General features: G+C 39.6%; 1 protein-coding gene across 1 annotated transcript in view; it reads right to left on the bottom strand.

The window, feature by feature from the left end:
- FBXL4 (F-box and leucine rich repeat protein 4) overlaps positions 1-20,010 on the bottom strand; it is an 81,146-nt gene that overhangs the window by 4,391 nt on the left and 56,745 nt on the right. Inside the window, exons 7-8 of the mRNA XM_026654082.1 lie at positions 6,803-6,874; positions 5,177-5,489 (exon numbers count right to left, since the gene is read on the bottom strand). Of these exons, the coding sequence (XP_026509867.1) occupies positions 5,177-5,489; positions 6,803-6,874 (385 nt within the window). The remainder of the gene's footprint in view (positions 1-5,176; positions 5,490-6,802; positions 6,875-20,010) is intronic.

The raw sequence follows: 20,010 nt of genomic DNA, 5'->3' as shown, positions 1-20,010 counted from the left end.
GGCTATCTTCATAACTAAAAGGCCTAGAGGCTTCAGGCCAGACTCTAGCTGCACTAAGACAAGTACATTGTAGCTCAAATGCTTACACAACCAGTCATAGTAGGATGATCCTTGTACAGGGGGATCCTCCAGTGGTGTAAAGCTGGTGCGATGGTTCCTACACCATCTATCCCCTGCAGCTGGTAGGGAAAGGGGATGTGCCTGAGGCTTCCTGTGCACCTGTGATCTCTGTCTCCCATAATGGTCCCTTTGTGGTGCTCTTATCCTGGGGAACCAGCCCCAGCACACAGCTTGCTGAGGAAGCACAATGGTGGCTAAAACCTACCTTTATATCACCACCTCCTCCAAAGCTGCACTGTGAATTGCTAGACCACAGACAAGGATCATGGCCTTAATGTTGTTTTTAATGGGAATTTATTTTCTGGAGCATGTTATGCACCCATTTAAACATAATCCACAGTTAAGCAGCAATTTACATGGTCACATAATTGCATGATACATGGGGCCCTGCAGGTAAGGAACAAAATTGCAGGACCCAGAAACTGAAAACAGCATCCAATTTGGACAAGATATTGATTTTATAATGCTTCGTAAATGAATGAATCAAACTGGTTGCAGCCCAGCAAATCTCCTCAAAAGAGGCTTCATTTTTGTCTGCCCACAAAGCCACCATGGAGTTAAATGCTCTAATTGGAACAGGAGGAGTTTTCCCTGCTGAGTTTATAGGCTTTAACAATATCAGAATGAAACCAAGTCAATGCTGCCAACTCTTCTGAATTTATTGTGAGAAATGCCATTTTGGTCTCTGCTTAGACAGTCTCACAAGAATGGGAAAGCTGCAGCCTTCCCACAATTCTGGAGGAGTGAGCAAGAGATTTTCTCACCAGGGCCGGCTCCAGGCACCAGCTTAGCAAGCAGGTGCTTGGGGCGGCCACACCGGAGAGGGGCGGCACGTCCAGCTATTCAGCGGAGGGTCCCTCACTCCCGCTCAGAGTGAAGGACCTCCTGCTGAATTGCCGCCGAAGTGCCACAGATCGCGATCGCAGCTTTTTTTTGGGGGGGGGGGGGGGCTGCTTGGGGAGGCAAAAACCCTGGAGCCAGCCCTGTTTCTCACACAATGCCCAGAGTTTCCACTGCTGTGTCACAAGTACCTGTGTAATTCACTGGCAATGTGTGTGCTGTGAATCTTTGTATTTCGCTAGTCCACAGAAGACCACCACATGCTTTCTATTACTAGTTACTCTTACAGATGAAATAGAAGAGGTCTCTGGTGTGGATCTGAAGGTTTTTTTATACAAAATTTGCAGATGATCGGGTAGGAATGAAAAAAAATTACACATAGATATATAAAAGTTAGTGTAAAGACCCTGGAGTAATTGTTGGAATGATTTTATATCGCAAAACATTGAATGTAGAAGTTATTTTGGATATTGTGCTATTACGTATTTTAATGTTGCATTTTTATTATTTGGTTTTGCTTAATGGGAGGTTTTCCCTTTAAAACTAAGGTCTGTGTTTGAGATTAAGAGCAATGTGTGGGAGAGCTTGCCTGTGTGTCAGAGAGGAGGACCTTACTTGAGGTAAGCTCCAAAAAGCTCAGAACTGGATTTAACAAACATATCTTTCCATAAAACAACTTCATTCATGAAGATGTTAACATTAGCACTTATGGGGGATTAGGTAAATCTGAGCACTGCTAGGGGGCTGTGGAGCCTTCACTTGTAAGTCATCAGCTTGAACCCAGCCCAGTTTAGCAGAGAATAAAAGTTTTCCCATCTAATGGTAGCCATATATGAGATAAATTTATTGAGTGTCAGTTTTATCTCTCATGTCACAAATTCACCACTATGCTTTACATTAGATTGTACATTCTTCAGAGCAGAAACTGTCATTTTATGTGTATGTATAGTGTCTAGCACAATGAAAATTGCCACACACATTGGGAATGTGCAAGGAAATTTCAGAAATTAGGTCCCAAAACACAGTCTGATCATTAAAAAAGAAAACTCCATGATTTTGGGGGGGTCTGACTCATTAGTTTTGAGCTGCCATCTTGTTATATGATTTAAGGTCCTTGCTGCTGCAGGGAGTGGGAGGACTGGACGAGGAAACAGCCAGATTTTCAGTAATGCCTACAATAGAAGGGACTTGTTCGCTGTTTTGACACAGAGAGCTGATGCAGTGTACTTGGAGAGTGCTGAAGCATCCCTTGCTACATTAGGTAACTGGGCTCCAAGATTCTCCTAGCAAGTTGTCTCCATAACAACTGCCATGAATAGGACACCACAGCAGTTTCAGAATAGGTGGATTGGATATTACACCACATGTGGTCTCACCATGAAAGGTCTTCTATAATATATGCAATAATATAATCTAACTTGTTAACAGCAGTAAGTGCTCAGGAGCTTAGTTCCTTTCTTTTCACTGTTCAGATATTATTTTGCATGTAAGTGTCAAGAAGTGAATTCAAATATTAAGGGAGAATGTGGCAGCAAACCCTTATTGCTGGCAAAGAGGAAGCACAGCCTGCAGACATTATGCAGGGTAAACAACCGTACTATTCATTTCTCGGCCTCTCTGTTCTAGTGAAAAGGTCAGATCGATTTGTGGGCCGACACAATGCCATCATAATAGATAAGCACAAGAGTGGGTGGCCAAAAGAACGTATATGTTTATAAAATGCTTTATTCAGTAAGCCTTTTGGAGATCTGGTTTGTATGACCAGGAAATATGCCTTCTCTAATCTAGCTGCAAAACAGATTAACTTAAAACAGACTGTGACATTTCACTCCATATTCTTTATGGAAATATGCTTATAATATGGATATGACATAACAGAGATACTCTATGCAAGATGGGTCTTGTAAGGTATCATTGGAAAGGTTATAATTTACTGAATGTGATTATCCAATTTGTATGCCTGTATCATTTATGTATCTGAAGTTAGGAATATTGATTATGTATTTGTATTTCAACTATGCTATTTTGGGTGACGCCCACTGCTAACACTTCAGGTACAACAATGGAAAAGCCAGACAGGACGCATGGCCCATCAGCAAGGACAATGGACTGTGAAAAGTCCTTCCTGAGGACGCTCCATACAGCCACTGACTCATGGATGCTGTGATACTAGAGTCAGGTGGTCTTGTCACCTGATACTAAACATTACCTGGGAATTCTTGTAACTTTCCACTGGAAAGGGAGGGGTGTGTGTGTCAAGTTTGGGAAACAAAGGATTCCTGCCTTATGTAAATCCTATTTAAGGGTGGCGAGGAAGGCAAAGGGGGCTCCTCCTCTCCATGGCCTGTCTGCCCAAGAAGAAAGACTGCTAAAGCCACCTGAAGGGAAGGCAGGGCGGGGTGGGGGGAGGGGAAGTCCAGACTGAGATAGGGCTCCAGTCTCAAAAGAAATATAATTGGAACTCTGAACCACAGAAACTTTGCAACCTGCCTAAAATAACATTTAGGGTAAGAAATTACATTTTGTAACCTGTTTCTTAAGTATATTGAGCTTAGCTTGCGGACTTTGGTTTATTTGCTCAGTAATCTGCTTTGTTCTGTCTGTTATCTCTTAAATTCACTTAAAATTCACTTTTGTAGTTAATAAACTTATTTCTTGTTTATAATGTAACCCAGTTTATGTAATTTCTAACTGGGGGGGGGCAAGAAGTTGTGCATATCTCCCTCCACATTGAGGGAGGGGGGCAAATTTCATAAACCTTTGGGTTTGTACCCCTAAAAAGGAATGGGCACCGGCGTGTTGGAGCAAGCCCCTAAGGCTGAATCTTTCCAGAGCGAATCTCTGTCTCTTTGTGTAGCTGGGTGTGGCCCTGCCTGTGTGCTTGGCTGGAAGAGGCTTCTGAGCCTAACCCAGAAAAGCCAGGTAAAGAGGACCCAGGCTGGCAGAATAGGCTGACTCAGTTGCATCCTAAGGGGGGCAACCCATCATACAGACTACAAAGCACATACAACTTTAGGTTTTGATCAATTTGTTCTGGGAAGAGTGAACTTGCACCTGTTTTCCTTTCTTCCTAATGCTGGTTGGATGTTGGCCATAGGTCAACAGCATGAAACCATGTTCTATGGTATTTATGTATGAGCTATATAGGAGTGTTTAACAATTAGAAGCCATGCTGTAAATTTTCTTGCACATGTAAAGCCCAAACCTGTGAAATAATGATAGCTCTAACCACCTACTGAAGGCAATGTGAACGGAGACTTGTCAGCCTCTTGCAGAATCAATTTTAAAACTTGTTCTTCTCATGACTCATATTGAATTAATTTAATTGCTTCCTTTTAGGCTTCTATCTTCCTCTTTCAACTAAACCCATGAAAATATCCATCAAATGTACAAGAACCTGTCCCTAAAGGAAATCTTGGCTCATGGCAATGCATGCAGTCTTCCACCATTTTAAATAATGAAACCACGTGTTGCAGTCTAACAGGATTAATGTAATGTTCTGTAGAGATACTTTTCCCTTCACAAATTCCTCATTCAAGAGTCTAAAGCATATTTTACTTCAGATTGCAAAAGGTACTGCCATCTGCAAGAGCTACAAAGGGCTAGAAATTTAAGCTTTGCAAAAAGTTACTTTTTTTTCCTTTCTGCATCAGTGGAAAACACAATTAAGTTGCATTGTAAAGTACTTTTTAACTTTAAAAGAGACATTATCTTCTAGTAAAAGTGACAAAAAGAATGGAAAATATTATTCTGTTCTGCCTGATGTGTATTCTGCAAGAAAAGTCTGCTTATTTGATCAAAAGACTCACGCTTTATAAATATAGTCTATCATACTCCATACAAATACCATAAAAGGAAAAAAAAGGCGTAGGAAAACCAGCAACAGTAACCACAAAGATTTTTTTCAGCCAAAAAAGCATTAAGAATTTATAACTCTTAAAAACCCTAATAAAAAAGACCAACTTATTAGAATAGTAAATTACACTAATGTTACCTTTATGAAACTGCTTATCAAACTAAGTCAAGCCATACGGCTGATTAAGTCAAAATGGGACCTTAGAGCAATTTAGTCATTTTTAATTTTATTGTATTGGGACTTATTTTTTTTAAAGAATATTTAAGATCTGGAACTAAGTCTTATTTTATGCAATATCTAGTCCTCGCTTCCTACAACATATGAAAAAACAATAATGCAAGTATTCATGTGTTTCCTTACCCAGTATGTCCAACTGCCGAAGATGAGTACAGTTAGCGGCAAGTTCTTCAATGTCCGTGTCACACACAGACCTATTGGCTGTAAGAAAGAGCTTTTGCAAGTTTGGGAGCTTACGCGCAAGGCTTGTGAAGCAGCCAGTACTGCTTTGTAGCGTAGGGCACCAGCCAAGATCAAGCTCCTCCAAGAGCTGACATCCCGAAGCCAGTTCTGCTATTCCATTTTCAGTAATGTTTTTACATCTCCACAAATCCAGAGTACGCAGTTTTTTGCACTTTGCTCCCATCATACTCGCTATCAGGTCATAGTCTTCAATCTGTGAAGAGAACAAGCACTATTTCTTATATATCGTTATTCCCAGTTATACCCAAGCAGCTTTGTTTGCTAATACATCTATTGATCTGTCTTCACTGTTTTTCATTTCTAAGGAATTTGGAGAGGAGTTCATCACCACATTGGACAGGTCTCATTCTGCTTTTTAAAAAAAGACAACAGCAAGGTAAATTTTCCATCAGTTTTTAAACTTTTGTTTTTAAATTTACGCACTGAATAAGAAAGACCAATTAAAATCTATAACTAAAACTGATTTTCTTCCCAACATTCCTTTTTGCATTGCTAACGCAATTTTTGTAAGAGCCTTTTCCCCCCCAAAGGGTAATTAAGTTTCATTGACAGTGGTGTACCCTACTTATATAAAGGGGCAATTGGAGGGATAACAACAGGGCTATTGGTGGTTTAACGGCACTTAATAAAATAAACAGTGCACATATATCTGCATATGGAAAGAAGAATTAAGTTTCATCCCTTTTCAAGGTTGAACAAGGGCTGAACCTGGATCTAGCCTTCAGGGAAGCACTGCCAGTCTCCACTGTGGAAGTTAGGGAAAATGAAGAAGTGACCCACTGTATGGGCAGTGTAACCCACTATCAAAGGAGTGATAGGAAGTCTAGACTCTTGGAAGAGCTAGTTGGTACTGCTGAGCCAACTTGGGTAGGTCTATCCAGCTCTTCCTTTGTCTTTTGTTTCCTGATTAGGTAGAGAAGCCTATCAAGTCGCATATTAAGTACTCTGCTGTATTTATAGCTACAGAGAGCTGCAAAATAAGCCTCCCTCTATGTCTGCCTCTTGCATGCAGGTACAACATAGTTTAGGAAGGGCCTCTTCATCAGCAATTCCAATTTTTAATTTTTTAAAAAAGTAACAAAAAGCCCATAGCCCTGGGAAGCCTATGACTAAAAATATCTCCATAAAACTAACTCATTCTGCATACACAGAGATTTATTACTGTTGGGGTTGTTCATGAGTGCCAGGCTTCCAATAATGAATATTTGTTTTAAATAAAAATGAACAATCATTAGTTTTGGAAGCAAAAGAACACTAAACATATAAAGAACTGCATTCACTTTACAAACAGTCAGGGGCAGGGAGATGGTGAGCTAAATTTTAGGCCTACAAAACTGGCCAGTGTTCCTTTAAACACACTCACATTCATTTTTGCCCTATAAGAATAGAGGATAATATTAGATAAGCAAATGAAGTAAACTATCTTTTAATACTTTTGTAAACAAAGAAAAGTAAGTTCAGTCTCAGTCATCTCTCTCACACACAAACACGACTTCAATTACTTACCATGACACAGCTACCAAGGCTGAGGTGCTGAAGCTCTGAACAGAAGTTCAGAATGCTGAGCAGTGCTGTTTGCTGCCATTGGGGACCACATCAGAGGCAAATATGGAAAGTGAATCAAAGAGAAGAGGTCAATTAGACATTAAAGGCTGTCACCACTTTCCCTGAAATACAGCTCAAAACCTAGGTTACAGACACCACAAATGCCATTTAATGAGTCCCTAAGCGCGCTAACCATTGATTGGCTTAGAGTCAAGGTAATCATTACAAGCCTTTATGTAAGTCACTTTGGATGAGATTTTGCATGCCCTAAAGATACCTATATTCCCATGACCTATCAGTTCATTTCCCACAGGAGAGCTGTTGGAAAGTGTGGTAAGTTCAAACAACAAGCAAGGCCAAACCAAAAACACTAGGGACAGGTGACATCCCAGAAGAACAGCAGCATCTCTGACATTCACTGATCAGCTACAGCCTGATGGACCTGCCAATAGAGTCACACAGCATCAGGATTGAACTGGGGACTTTAATGTCAAAGGATTCTCTTTGCTGACAAGGGTACTGACAACCATTGAGCACCTGTCACTAGCAACATGCAGACTGAAATGAATATAACGTTTACTTTACAGTCATGTTTCTGCCATTTTAACACGGCCATTCTGTTCAGAATTCTGCCACACAACTAAAAGAATCTGAAACTATATTAGAATCAGGTGCACCTTGCAGAATGTTTATATGTTTAAATATTCAGTTTTATTTCCATATGACAAGGTGAGGCTACGTGTTTTCATGAAAATTTCTGCTTCTAAAAAAAAAAAGCCACTCTACTACACTATATTGCACTGTATTGCCTTATTTTGTTCTGGAGTTTTGAAATATACTCCAACTGAAGGGCAAAAGAAACCAAAATTGTCAGACATTTGTGGATAAACAGAACTACAAATAAATGTGAGCTACATTTAAAACATTTTAATCACCTTTTAAAGATATGACAATTTGTATGCCGTAATCTCTGAAACCTATGAGAGTTCATAAACAGGAATAAATATCACAACATACTGACAACATAATATTTGGAAATCTACAGTATTTGTAGTAGTTCTTCACTGAGGAAAATAAAACGAACGGAATATAAAAGACAAAACAACTTGTTAATAAGTAGAAGGGCTAAAGGAGAACTGGTCTACCATCTGTGTATGTATATTAGTAATTTATATAAAATTAGTCTAATTTATTTTCTGTACTAAACTTTTAGAAGAAAAATGTCTGGGTTCTTGTCCATCTTTCCTCCCAGTTAAGTGTTAGGGCTTAGGAAGGGACATGTACATCCTGGAGATGAATGCATGGCTGCACAGATGGTGTTGATGGGAAAGCATCAGAAGCCTCAATTATGAGATACTGTTCTGGGAAGGTGGTCTGCTGGGAAGAGATGGGGCCTACCTGACCAAGAAGGGGAAGAACATCTTAACACACCAACTCACCAACCTAGTGAGGACAGCTTTAAACTAGGTTCAATGGGGGTGGGTGAGTAAGTATAAACAAAAGACAACTTTAAAAGAGGGTTAGATGTTGGGCAGGGGCAGGGGACATGGAAAATTGCAATAGGGTCATAGGAACAACAAGATGGAAATCAGTGAGGGAATCTGCTCAACATCTTACATATCTACACACAAATGCAAGGAGTATGGGTAATAAAAAGAAAACTGGAAGTGTAGTTCATAAACTAAATTATGACAACTGGCATCACTGAGACTTGGTGTGTGTGTGTGTGTGTCACACACACACACACACACTTGTTCTGAGGTCCAGAAGGAGCAGACCAGTTGAGAGTCTCTGGGTAAAGATAAAAGGAATAAAAAAAAATATGGGTAACCTCATGGTAGGGGTCTACTATTGACTACTAAATCAGACTAATGAAAATAACTATTTAAAAAAGGACCTCTGAGCAGATGTAATAGCATCTAAAAAGGCAATCTTCGTAGACAGGTGGGAGGAGATGATCTGCCCAAATGTAGAAAATTCAAAATCAAAAGACTCTTTTGGAATTGGATCATTTTCCAGAAAATCACAGAGTTGGTCTTCCACCTCTCAGGAAAGGCAGCAATGGCCTCCTCTTAATGTGCAATCTCTCGGCTGGAATCTGGAGGAACAACAGCTTCAAAGGGAAAATCTGCTGAGATAAGGTAGATGATTCTCTCAATGGAAGGAGGAACTTATTCCCTTGTCTAAAGTCTCAGTGACAGCTTTGTCTCCATGCTCTCCAAAGGACTTACCAACAAAACGTTCAGAAAGATAAGATGTCAGTCTGCAATTCCAATTTTTTCAAGGATATCCCAGCAAGTCTTTTGACGTTTTGAATGTACAGTAAATCAGAGTCCGGTGATGCATCAGTCCTCAGAAACCTCCTAGGGAAATCTAGTGTAAGATAGGTTTGATGTAGTAGGGTTTTTTTGGTGTGTATGCATGCACATGCATGCTCACAATGGCCTCCCAGTTGAGCATAGATATGCACAGAGACTGCAGCCAATATTCTCAGGGCTAAAGCTGCTGTATACAAATTCAGTCTGAGTGAAAATCTTATTCTCCTGTATGGGGGAATGGCAGGAAATCCTCCCTCAGCTGGTATGACTATGCCCTCTACTAAGGAGGCTTAGCCTCATGCAGATTAATGAAGGCCTTTTAGTCCTACCTTAAGTATAAGTAAACCTTGATAGAGAATTCCCACTCCACCTTCAGCAAACTGTCATTAACTACCTGAGGAATTACTCAGTATTTCTTCAACTCTTTAGGTAGGAAAGGGGTTTGTGTTTTGTTTTTTAGTGATTCATTTTGTAAAATCATAAGCACCTGTGAAGTAAGACCCTTTCCCCTTAAGTTTATTTCTGGAAAGCTTGGTTTAACAGTGTCAAAAGTACACTTCTTCTCTTTAGAGTAGAAGGGAGATTCTCATGAGGGATTTTAAAATTAGCACTGTCTCTTTAAGAGCTGATTGTGAGCAACAGCCTTCACCAGTACCTGGACCAAACCCTGAGAGAAGTGGGGAGGGGACCTGTGTGAGGGAGAGTTGAAAGGACAGTCTGCCGACACCTTTCCTGAATGTCTTCTAAGGAAAACAGTAACAACTTTATGAGCTCCTGTGGGGGATCACTGGAAACTGGAAAGGGAGAGGAGACAGGAGTTTCAAGGGAGGTTTAGGTTGGACATTAGGAAAAACTGCTTAACTGTCAGAGTGGTTAAACACTGGAATAAATTACCTAGGGAGGTCGTGGAGTCTCCATCATTGGAGATTTTTTTAAGAGCAGGTTAGACAAACACCGGCCAGAAATGGTCTAGATAACACTTAGTCCTGCCACAAGTGCAGGGGACTGGACTAGATGACCTCTCGAGGTCCCTTCCAGTCCTATGATTCTCCCAGGGAAGGTGATCCCTACCGCTTGGTCTGAGCTGAGTAGGGACTGACCGCTGAGAACAAGGACAGAGCTGGAGCAACTGAAGACAAAATAACTCACTAGTATAAGAAAGGTCACAAGAGCTGGCACCTTTCAGGGCATCTGAAATATTTCAGGTAAAATAGCTTGTGGGAGGAGGGATGCTTCTCAGCCATCTCAGCATGTACCATGCCTATGTGCTGGCTGGGAGCAAGAATTTCATCCTCTGGGTCGCTACGAGGCTCTGTGACAATTTGTACGCCATATTAGTTAATAAACCTGTTTTATATTTTCTCTTAACCGGTGTGTTTTTGAGTGAAGTGTTTGGGAAAAATCTCAGCTCAGTTAAAGGTTTAGTGCATATTCCTCTCCACGTCACGCCGGGTGGGGGTGGGAGCGGAGACTGGGTGACTGTAATAATCTTTACTGGTCAGGCTTTTGACCAGGGCAGGACGATACAGCTCCGGGGTCCATAGCTGGGGGGTATTTTGGTTGAAGTCTCTCTATTGTTGGTTCATGCAGTGGCTGTCCAGAGCATTCATGAACACAGCTGGGTGTGGTCCCTACCCATGCATGTTGGTGTAAGTGCAAGCTTGCAGGACTTTGCAGCTTGTCACAATGTCACAGTGCGAGAGGGAACCCAGTTTGTTAAGACAGAGGGCTCAGCTGTACCACAGTTCCAGGTTGCACCCAGGGGGGAGGGGAGAGGACAGTCACAGCTCTTTCCCTGAGATTCTGTCCTAAGATTCAGAAGACTCCAGTGAAATTTTCCTTCCTGGTTTTACAAGCTGTGAGAATAGGAGTCCCATAATGGAGTGGGAGCTTAAAAAACAACAACCCTTACCTTCAATTGAATGCCCCCGATTCTGGCCAGGTCTCAGTGAAGGGAGCTTCTATGCAAGCTGCTCAACTATCTCAGCATGAATCTCACCCACACACCAGCACAAGCCAGGCCTTCCTGTAGCCTGTTCCACTTTCTCAACATTGACCCTGCCCATATGCTGGTTGGGAGCTGGCTTGCTGTCTGCCATTTCTGAAGGGGGTGAGGAAAAGAGGTGCCGGCCTTCAGACCCTCCTCACAAAGCCAAAAGATGATTTTTTTTTTTTAGTTTAGCAGCTTTGAGGAGATAAACTTCAAAGGCAATGAAGAAACGTAGACATTTAGTTGAGCATTTTGTGAAAGCTCTGCTACAAGGGAAGACTTGGAGTCTGCCATGTGTGCTGCTTGGAGGCACAGAATACTGAAGTATTCTTTCTGAGTGGCGATCCTAAGCCCAGGCTCAGAGCAAAGATCTCTATAGCAAATGGGGCAGATAAAATGGGGAATGCCCCTACTGTGAAAATGTGACACGGAGGGGACTGAGAAAATTCTGTTCAAGAGAGAAGCACTGGCCTGTCTTATAAGGCATTCTAACCTCTACACCTTATTGCAAATGTATGTAATTTCTGCCATACTACTGCAGAGAAGCAATAAATCAAATTCCAGCAAAGCTCACCAAATCACACTGTTAAGAGCATTAATTCAGCTTTTTTGGACACCTAGAAGTATCTTGCTGAATAGCAACAGCTTTCCTTTTCCTATGTCAAGTTCAGCTCTCAGATGAGCAGTCTGTGATGGCAGCAAGCTTCTGGCTTCATTTTTTAAAAATATAATTCCACACTAAATCAATATAAATCTGGAACAGCTAAGACTGGACATAGGGAGTTTTCAATAAGATCACATGCAAATACCCCTTTCCATACACGATCCCACAATATTAAAAAAAAAAATCCTTCTCCTATTTTGGATCTCAGTTGCAAAAATACTAAAACAAGCATTTCTGGGGAAAGAAGCTAGCAAAACACAGTAATTTGAAAACAGACAATCATAATCTGTGATGCTTTTACTGATCCTTATCTAAGGTAAGTGAATCTTTATTTCCTAGATTTAGCAAAGAACATATTCCACCACATTGCAAATGCCAATGTGCAGGAACTCAGGTCAGACAGTAGACAATTCTACTTCAAGATGAAAGGTGCTATTATTATCATGAAGAAACAATTATACCTCCGATGATTTTAAACATGCAAATAGTGAAATTTTAGACAAGAAGAATCTAGACAATTATTCTAAAAGCTAATCTTGTTGGGATTATCTGAAGCCATCCAGAATCTATTAATTTAAATAATTTTAGTAATTCGGAACTAAATTTCTTCCCACTCTTTGGCTGTCTACTCATTACTACACAATGCCAAAATTGGGAGAGGGGAAGGGAGTTGGCAGAATTTATGAAACAACTTGTATGTTAAGAGACGATTTAGAAAGAATTATGGCTTTTTGTCTGAATTTTTTTAGTTACTAAACCAGAGTAGCAGATGCTGTGTAGTTTCTCTGAAATGCCTCTTTTATTTTAAAGTCACAATGGGTAAATCAGTATAGTTATATTACATTATATCACTTTTGTTATATACCATAGGTATTTCTAAGGCAACTATCACCATTGTATCTTAGTTTCTAAGAGAACAATTTTGGTAGCACTAACGATATTCTCAAAAGGAAATTCCACTCTGATTGAAAGAAGAATATAGTAACAATAGACATACAAAGAATATTAAAGGTGAAATAAGGATCTAGTTTAAAACCACTCAAGCAAGCAAATTAAGATTTCCAGTCTGAGCTTAATTCATCCTACTGAGTCCAAGATACTGTAGGAGGCAAAGGTCAGTTTGAAGTTACATACTTGTACGTATTACAATACTCAGAAACAAGTAGGCTAGTTAAAGATGGAATGAGAGTGTTTTATAAAGGAAACATACAGAACCTTAATGATATTAGAATCACTAGGTTCCATTTTTGTTTTTAAAGCAAGCTAGTAATTCAGCATGTTTTTTTTAATTTCAGAGAAATTTACAGTGTTTGGCTGCCTAACAAAAATAGAGCAGCATTCAATTAAAAACTATTTTCAATACCATGTGTCCCCTGGATAGAACACTTGAGTAATTCTGACATAAAAAGCAGGTCTTGGGTGCTACAGGAATATTCAAGGATGAAAACTAGATACCCTTAGGCCTGGTTCCTGTAAACCTAATTTGGATCTAGATTGCTGCATAGCTATCAGTGTTGCCCTCCCTGTTTCAGCACTATACTTTGGTGAGGAATACATGAACTAGAAAGGATCTGAAATATATTTTAGTCTGTTTTTACTTTTGTGTGTGCTGTTTCAGTAGCCATGTTGCAAGCAGTGAACCACATGCCAACTAAGAACTAATAGGTGGCCAAGCCAGCTTTACATTTAAGCCATTATATTCTCTGATCTAACATGCAGGGGGCTAGTCGGGGGGGGGGGGGGCAATCAAAGCTATATATATTGCATATAGCAAAAATGCTTTAGACACATGCTACAGAGCTACCTGGTATTGTGACCCCACACCGTTTTTTTGTTCTCTGTTAAAAAGTTCTCATTTTTACATTCTGACATCCTTGTGGTTAACTTCACTTCAGGGGGAAGAAAAGCATTCACAACTATGGATGGCACTGCTGAACTACGTTTAGACCTCACCAAGACAGCTGCCTATATCAATGAGTGTATTAAAGCACCAAATAGGATAACACTTCTCTTGGGATTGACTTGTTATTCATATATTGTGTAGCGCTTCTTCTACAAAATGATTTTTATTCTTGCCTTGCTGTGACTTGTGATATGCTGCTCCATATATCTTAATTACACTCTTTAATCACCCCTTTTTGTTGCTGCTTGATGAGAGAGGAGGTTGGCCTCTTGGAGACTGACTGGCCTTCCAGCAACCCAGAAGTGCTTGCATCAAGGGGGCAGCAGAAATTCCAAGTATGTATCCATACATCTATCTATGATACTTATATGTCTCCATTATTATAGTATTTAAGTGCATCACAGTCTTCAATGTATTTATCTTCACAACACTGCTGTGAGGCAGGGAAGTGCTATTATCCCAATTTTACAGATGGAGAAATGAGGCACAGAAAGACTAAAGGACCTGCTCAAGGCCACACAGGAAGTCTGTGGTAGAGCAGGTAATAGAACACAACTTGTAAGCCCCAAGCTAGCGCCTTCGCCACTGGATCATCCTTCTTCCCAGACGTAGGAGACCTCTCCCAATGCCAGTGGACATAGGAATTACTCTTACTCCCTTGCTGTACACCCTAGAGTTTGTAGAGGGTGACTTTCCCTGGACTAACATATACAAAATTGCACTTTAGGGTTGTGTGTTATTAGTTTGTGGACCTAGAGATCATTATGGACAATTCTCAATCATTTGCTCAGGCTGAAAACAGTAGCCATACTTTTTCCTTTACAGGAAATTGATTAAGTAAGGCCTGGTCTACACTAGGACTTTAATTCGGATTTAGCTGCCTTAATCCGAATTAACCCTTCACCCGTCCACACTACAGAGCCAGTTAATTCGAATTAAAGGGCCCTTTAAATCGATTTCTGTACTCCACCTCGACGAACGGAGTAGAGCCTAAATCGATTTTGTTAATTCGAATTAGGGTTAGTGTGGACGCACACCACCGAATTACTGTGTTTAAGTTAATGGGGTAGTGTGGCCGCACACCACCGAATTAATGTGGTTTAAAACCGAATTAAGGTGCTTAGTGTGGCCGCGCACAATCGAATTTATACAACCTGTTTCCCAAATTCGAATTATCTAAATTCGGATTAATCCTGTAGTGTAGACATACCCTTAGTATTGGGAAGGGAGGTTTGCCTTACCCTGGAGCATCCCTTTGGGACCATACTAGTGTGCATAGGATTAAAGGGAAGATGTTTGAGACATGATAGTAGGGAGTCACTGGTGAAAGATGGGCTTGTGGCAGCCCTAGTTAAAAGTCGCATATGGGCAATCTCCCATTTCAAGTAAGTTCCCTTTTATGGTGCACTTTGACTAGTAGGCCATTTGTTTTTAATGTTGTATTTTTGACAGAAAGGAGTCTCTTGTGGTAGAAGTTAGTTTTGTGGCCTTCCTTCCAATACCTTTGGTCACAGATTTAGGAACAGATGAGCTAAGGACATTACTGGGGAGGACACAGAACATGGAAGAGGGTTTTATCACTGTACACAGTTACAGGGCCCTAAAACCAAACATGTGCCTGCCTGCTATTGGTATAATCTGAATCTTAATATTTGTGATACGTAATAGGTGCCTTCGTGCTCTGTAATTACTTAGCACCACAGAAGTGCCAGGTAACACTTGAGTTATTTCAACAGCCGTTGTGATCTCTACATATATTCCAGGTATCAGTGTTTTGGTTTTGTTCTGCTGGTTAAATTATATCTTTATTTATGCCTGTGTAATCCCCATCTATCCTCTTCAGATTAGGGATTTAGTGACAGTGGGCAGCTCCATTAGCCTTAAGTAGGGTCATATGGGTGACACCAAGGGCATGATTCAGGCCCTATGAATTCCATGATTGATTTATTTCCTATGGAATCCACCTCTTGCTATGAAACTATGCTGCAGCTTTCATTAATTTTTGTTTGTCTACAACCCTTTTGGCTGTAAAGATAACCTTGAAAACGTGAACAAACTATTTAATTAGGTCTGACTAAATCTGAAGACAGCCTGAAACAATAGCTCTAAGAGGTATTAATTGATCCATTCAAGTAAATGGGTTAACTCTGAAATGTAAGTAGAAAAATTTTAATGTCAATATTACCTATTTAACTGCTCACCATTTAAGAAAAAACAAGAGAAAACATGTTTCTCATGCCTTATGCCAGTGGCGTAAGCCCAAACTGCCCCCTTCACAAGCTGCTGAAACTTCCAAGTTTCACCAGGCCTTTCTGCCAACTGAGAACCATTCATAAGTATTATAATCATATTAAATGTAAAACAAAAAAAAAGTTTGTGTGTGTTGTACAGGCATTTTAATTTAGCGAATTCATATATTTCAACTATTATAAAATTGTATTTGCAGTAAAAATGAAAACTTTTGTTGTCTCACCACTCATAACCTACAAAAGTATTTAGAATATCTTGTAAAATGAAATATATACTCTCACATTGCATCCTACAAATATTTAATTAACAAGGATGCTGTCACAATTTTTTCTAATTTGTAATTGTGGATTTGGTATCTAACTAAAATATAATTTTGGCTACAGAATACTTCAGATATTCACTGGATCAAGATAATGTTCATGCCCAAATCATAATGATGTGTATTGTCAAACTATTTCACACAATAATACTTTCATTGTTCATTGTGCACTTGAAATGCATCAGTGCCAGTAAGCGCTGAAATTATGCTATGAATGAGTATTCAATGAATAAACATTAAAGAGACATGTATCAGCAAATACCAAGACCACCAGTACAAAAATCCCAGAAGCATAATGGTGGTCTTAAGTTAGCAGAATATAATTTTTTTTTTAAATGTTACTGTTAAGCTTCTTTGGGCAAAGTTACAAATTGACTCAAGCACTTTCAGAATTTAACAGGCTTTAGGAACAAATAATTTACAATAAGTTTAAAGGGCATTTTGGAAATATCATATTTTTCATTAGATGGGAAGAATGATAGTCTTATACTTAAGGCACAGGACGGAGAATATCTTCCTGTATGATCTTGGGCAAAATCACTGAACCTCACTGTGCAGTAATGTGGAGAATAAGAATGCCTACACACACAAGGGTGTTGTGAGCTTCACGTCGTAAACTTTGGACCTGATCCTGAGTAGTTAATGAGACTACTTACGTTTGTAAGTATTTGCAGGATCAGGACCATAGATTATAAACTCCTTTGGACGTGAACCTTGTTTTCGAATATGTTTGCATAGCATACTGTGATCAAATACAAATAATGAGAAACAAATAAACTCCCAACGCTAACCATTTCTCCACTACACTGAAAGTGATGAGATGCCCTTAGAAACAAAATCTTTAATTCAGAAACAGTGGGAAAAGATTTTAAACACAAACACACATTCATTCAAGGAAAAACATGAACACTGAGAATAAGATTTGAGATTTATATTCATACTGTATAATATATTGTTAATCTTATTATATTGTTATTATATCTTATCCCCAAATTCTATACTTTTACATTAGGAACAAATCATGAACCATCACCCACAGCTTTGCGCACAAATTATTCACTATTATGATGACCATTATTATAAATGTGTAATGCTGAATAATACCTAGAATAGCAAACAGAGTACAACTATTCTAATTTTAAAGGCACAGAAATTTAAAAAAAACCAAAACATGCTATTGAAGACAATCCAAGACAGGTACCACTAGAGAACTAATTGCACTACACTTTTTCCCAGGCAGAGCTAAATGACCATGTCCAGACCCATGAAATGGCATGCAAAATCCATAAACTTAAGTATAGCGAGGACAATGAATCCTTCGGTATATTGTGCTATTTAAGCATATTTCCAAGATCTCCATTGACTAACACAGAATTTGTCATACTGCACCTTACCACTGATCTCTCTAATACAGTATTCGGCTTTCAACAGTGGCAAATACCTGATGCTTCAGTGGAAAATGACCACTCTTCTCACTATCTTCTTAGACACTTATGCAAAGCCGTATGTAAGGAGAGATTCCTTTCTGATTGCAGCAAATTCACTTATGGCTTGAATTCTGAAATATTTTATTCATTTTTGTTTGCATAGCCAAGTGTTATTCATATAATATTTAATGCTCACTTTTTCTGTGACAGTAAATTCTGTAAGTTGCCCATATGTATGAAAGGATATTTCCTTTCATTTGACTTAATTTTACTGCTCTTCAATTTTACTGACTGTCCCACAGTGTACAATGAGGTAAGAGAGGGAATGATCATCTCTTATTATCTCTTCCTAATTTTGAATAATTGAGTCAAGTTCCTTTTTTTAAAAATATGTTCTAATAATTTATTCTAGTTTTTGCAATCTTGTCATATTGTTCCACTCATTCCATTAACCATTTTAGTTACCATTCTCTGCCATACCTTTCCTAGGCAAAGAGGGTCTCAGGAAGCTAGCTGCGGCTTGGGTAAGAGCATCTCCAATTAAAACATTGGGTGTTTTAGTTAACATTTAGATTTACAAATATCCCCTTTTCCTTAACAAGTCTCTCTGAACAGCTCTTTGCTCTCTCAGCATTTTGGATTTTTTCATGTTTTTAGCTGCAGTTCTTTATCATTTCTAGGGATGCTACTACTTATGTCACTGGTTTAGGGGTTCCACACCAGACATCAAAACCTATTTCTTTCCCTCTCTAGGTAAGGTGGGGCTTCCTGCTGGGGGTGAGAAGTTGGGAGGGGTTAGTCCAGATGCTGGAAGGGCAAATATTTAGTTTATAACTTCCTTTTCTGTGACATGGATATAAGGCGGGACTTTTGGTAACATCGTCATTGTTATCTCAACATCAAGCTTCTTGACAAAAACTAGGAGCAACATACTACTGATATCTTCCTGTCTGCCTCATAGTCTCAACAGTTATCTTAGAGTAAGTCTAGATGACTCAGTGGTAAAAACGCCAGCATTCAATTATTCCTAGCACTAGTGGAGCCGCACCACGGCTAGGGTGGCAGTAAGGGAATTGCAGAAAACCTTGAATGTAAACAACGCCTTACCCTTTTGCTCACTTGTTGCATCTTAGGGCACGTCTACACTATCCGCCGGATCGGCGGGTAGTGATCAATCAGGGATCGATTTATCGCGTCTAGTGTAGACGTGACAAAATCGATCCCCGATCGCTCTGCCGTCGACTCCAGAACTCCCACCACGGCGAGAGGTGGAAGCGGAGTCAATGGGGGAGCAGCAGCGGTCAACTTGCCGCCGTCCTCACGGCCAGGTAAATCGACCTAAGATACACTGACTTCAGCTACACTATTCGCGTAGCTGAAGTTGCGTATCTTAGGTCGACCCCCCCACCCCCCGCTAGTGTAGACCTAGCCTTAGATTCGACTATAAGCTTTTCAGAGCAGGAACCATGTCTTTTTGTGTATTTGTACAGCAGCTGGTATAATGAGACGCCAATTCAAACTGGAGAAATACTGAAGGAAGATTTACTTATGGTAAATGCAGTAGAAGATTTGTTTAAAAGGAGGCCATTTTTGTAAAAAGACAGCACTGTACTTCTGCCACACAAAGAAACATTTTTATTTTTATTGGACACACTAGTGCTAGTCATAAAACTTCCTGAAGTTTAATTCATAAATTGATATTCTCTGCACACTGGTGCCAGTGCTATATCTTCATCCTCATTTTCTTTACCCCTTGAAAGTATTTCTCCTGTAGGCTAAGAAATTTGAGTTGATAAATGACTTCCTATACCATAAGTAACATACAAGTTTCCTGCCTGATTAGTTCATGTAATTTATTAGAAAATTTACCTTGTATGATGTAAATAGTTTGTGACCAGCATCTACACACTACTCACAAAATAGGACAGTCTACATAGGTAGGTTTGCCTCTAAATTAAATTTCTTTTCAACTACCTACATATACAGTCATATAGAAAAAGACAGTCACGAAAACTAACCTTAACAATTCTAGTGATCTTTTAGCATATACTTAGTTCAGACAATTCTACACTTAATCTTAACAATTTATCTGGAATTACATTCCACAAAACTGTAGCCAGGAACAATACAATTCCCTGTCGTTTTCAGATCATACCTTAGCTTTTTACAATTCCACAGCAACTGATCTCAGATTTTAAATGTTAGCTAACGAGGAACAAGAGAGTCAGTAAGACTATATAAAGTAGTAATTAACCACTTCAACACACAGCTCTCATTCCATAAATTAACGAAGATCTA

This window comes from Terrapene carolina, unplaced genomic scaffold (genome assembly GCF_002925995.2).
Source record: "Terrapene carolina triunguis isolate 2854851 unplaced genomic scaffold, T_m_triunguis-2.0 Scaffold42, whole genome shotgun sequence".
Classification (NCBI taxonomy): Eukaryota; Metazoa; Chordata; order Testudines; family Emydidae; genus Terrapene; species Terrapene triunguis.
The sequence above is the reverse complement of the archived record's forward strand: the minus strand, read 5'-3'. Positions and strand labels throughout refer to the sequence as shown.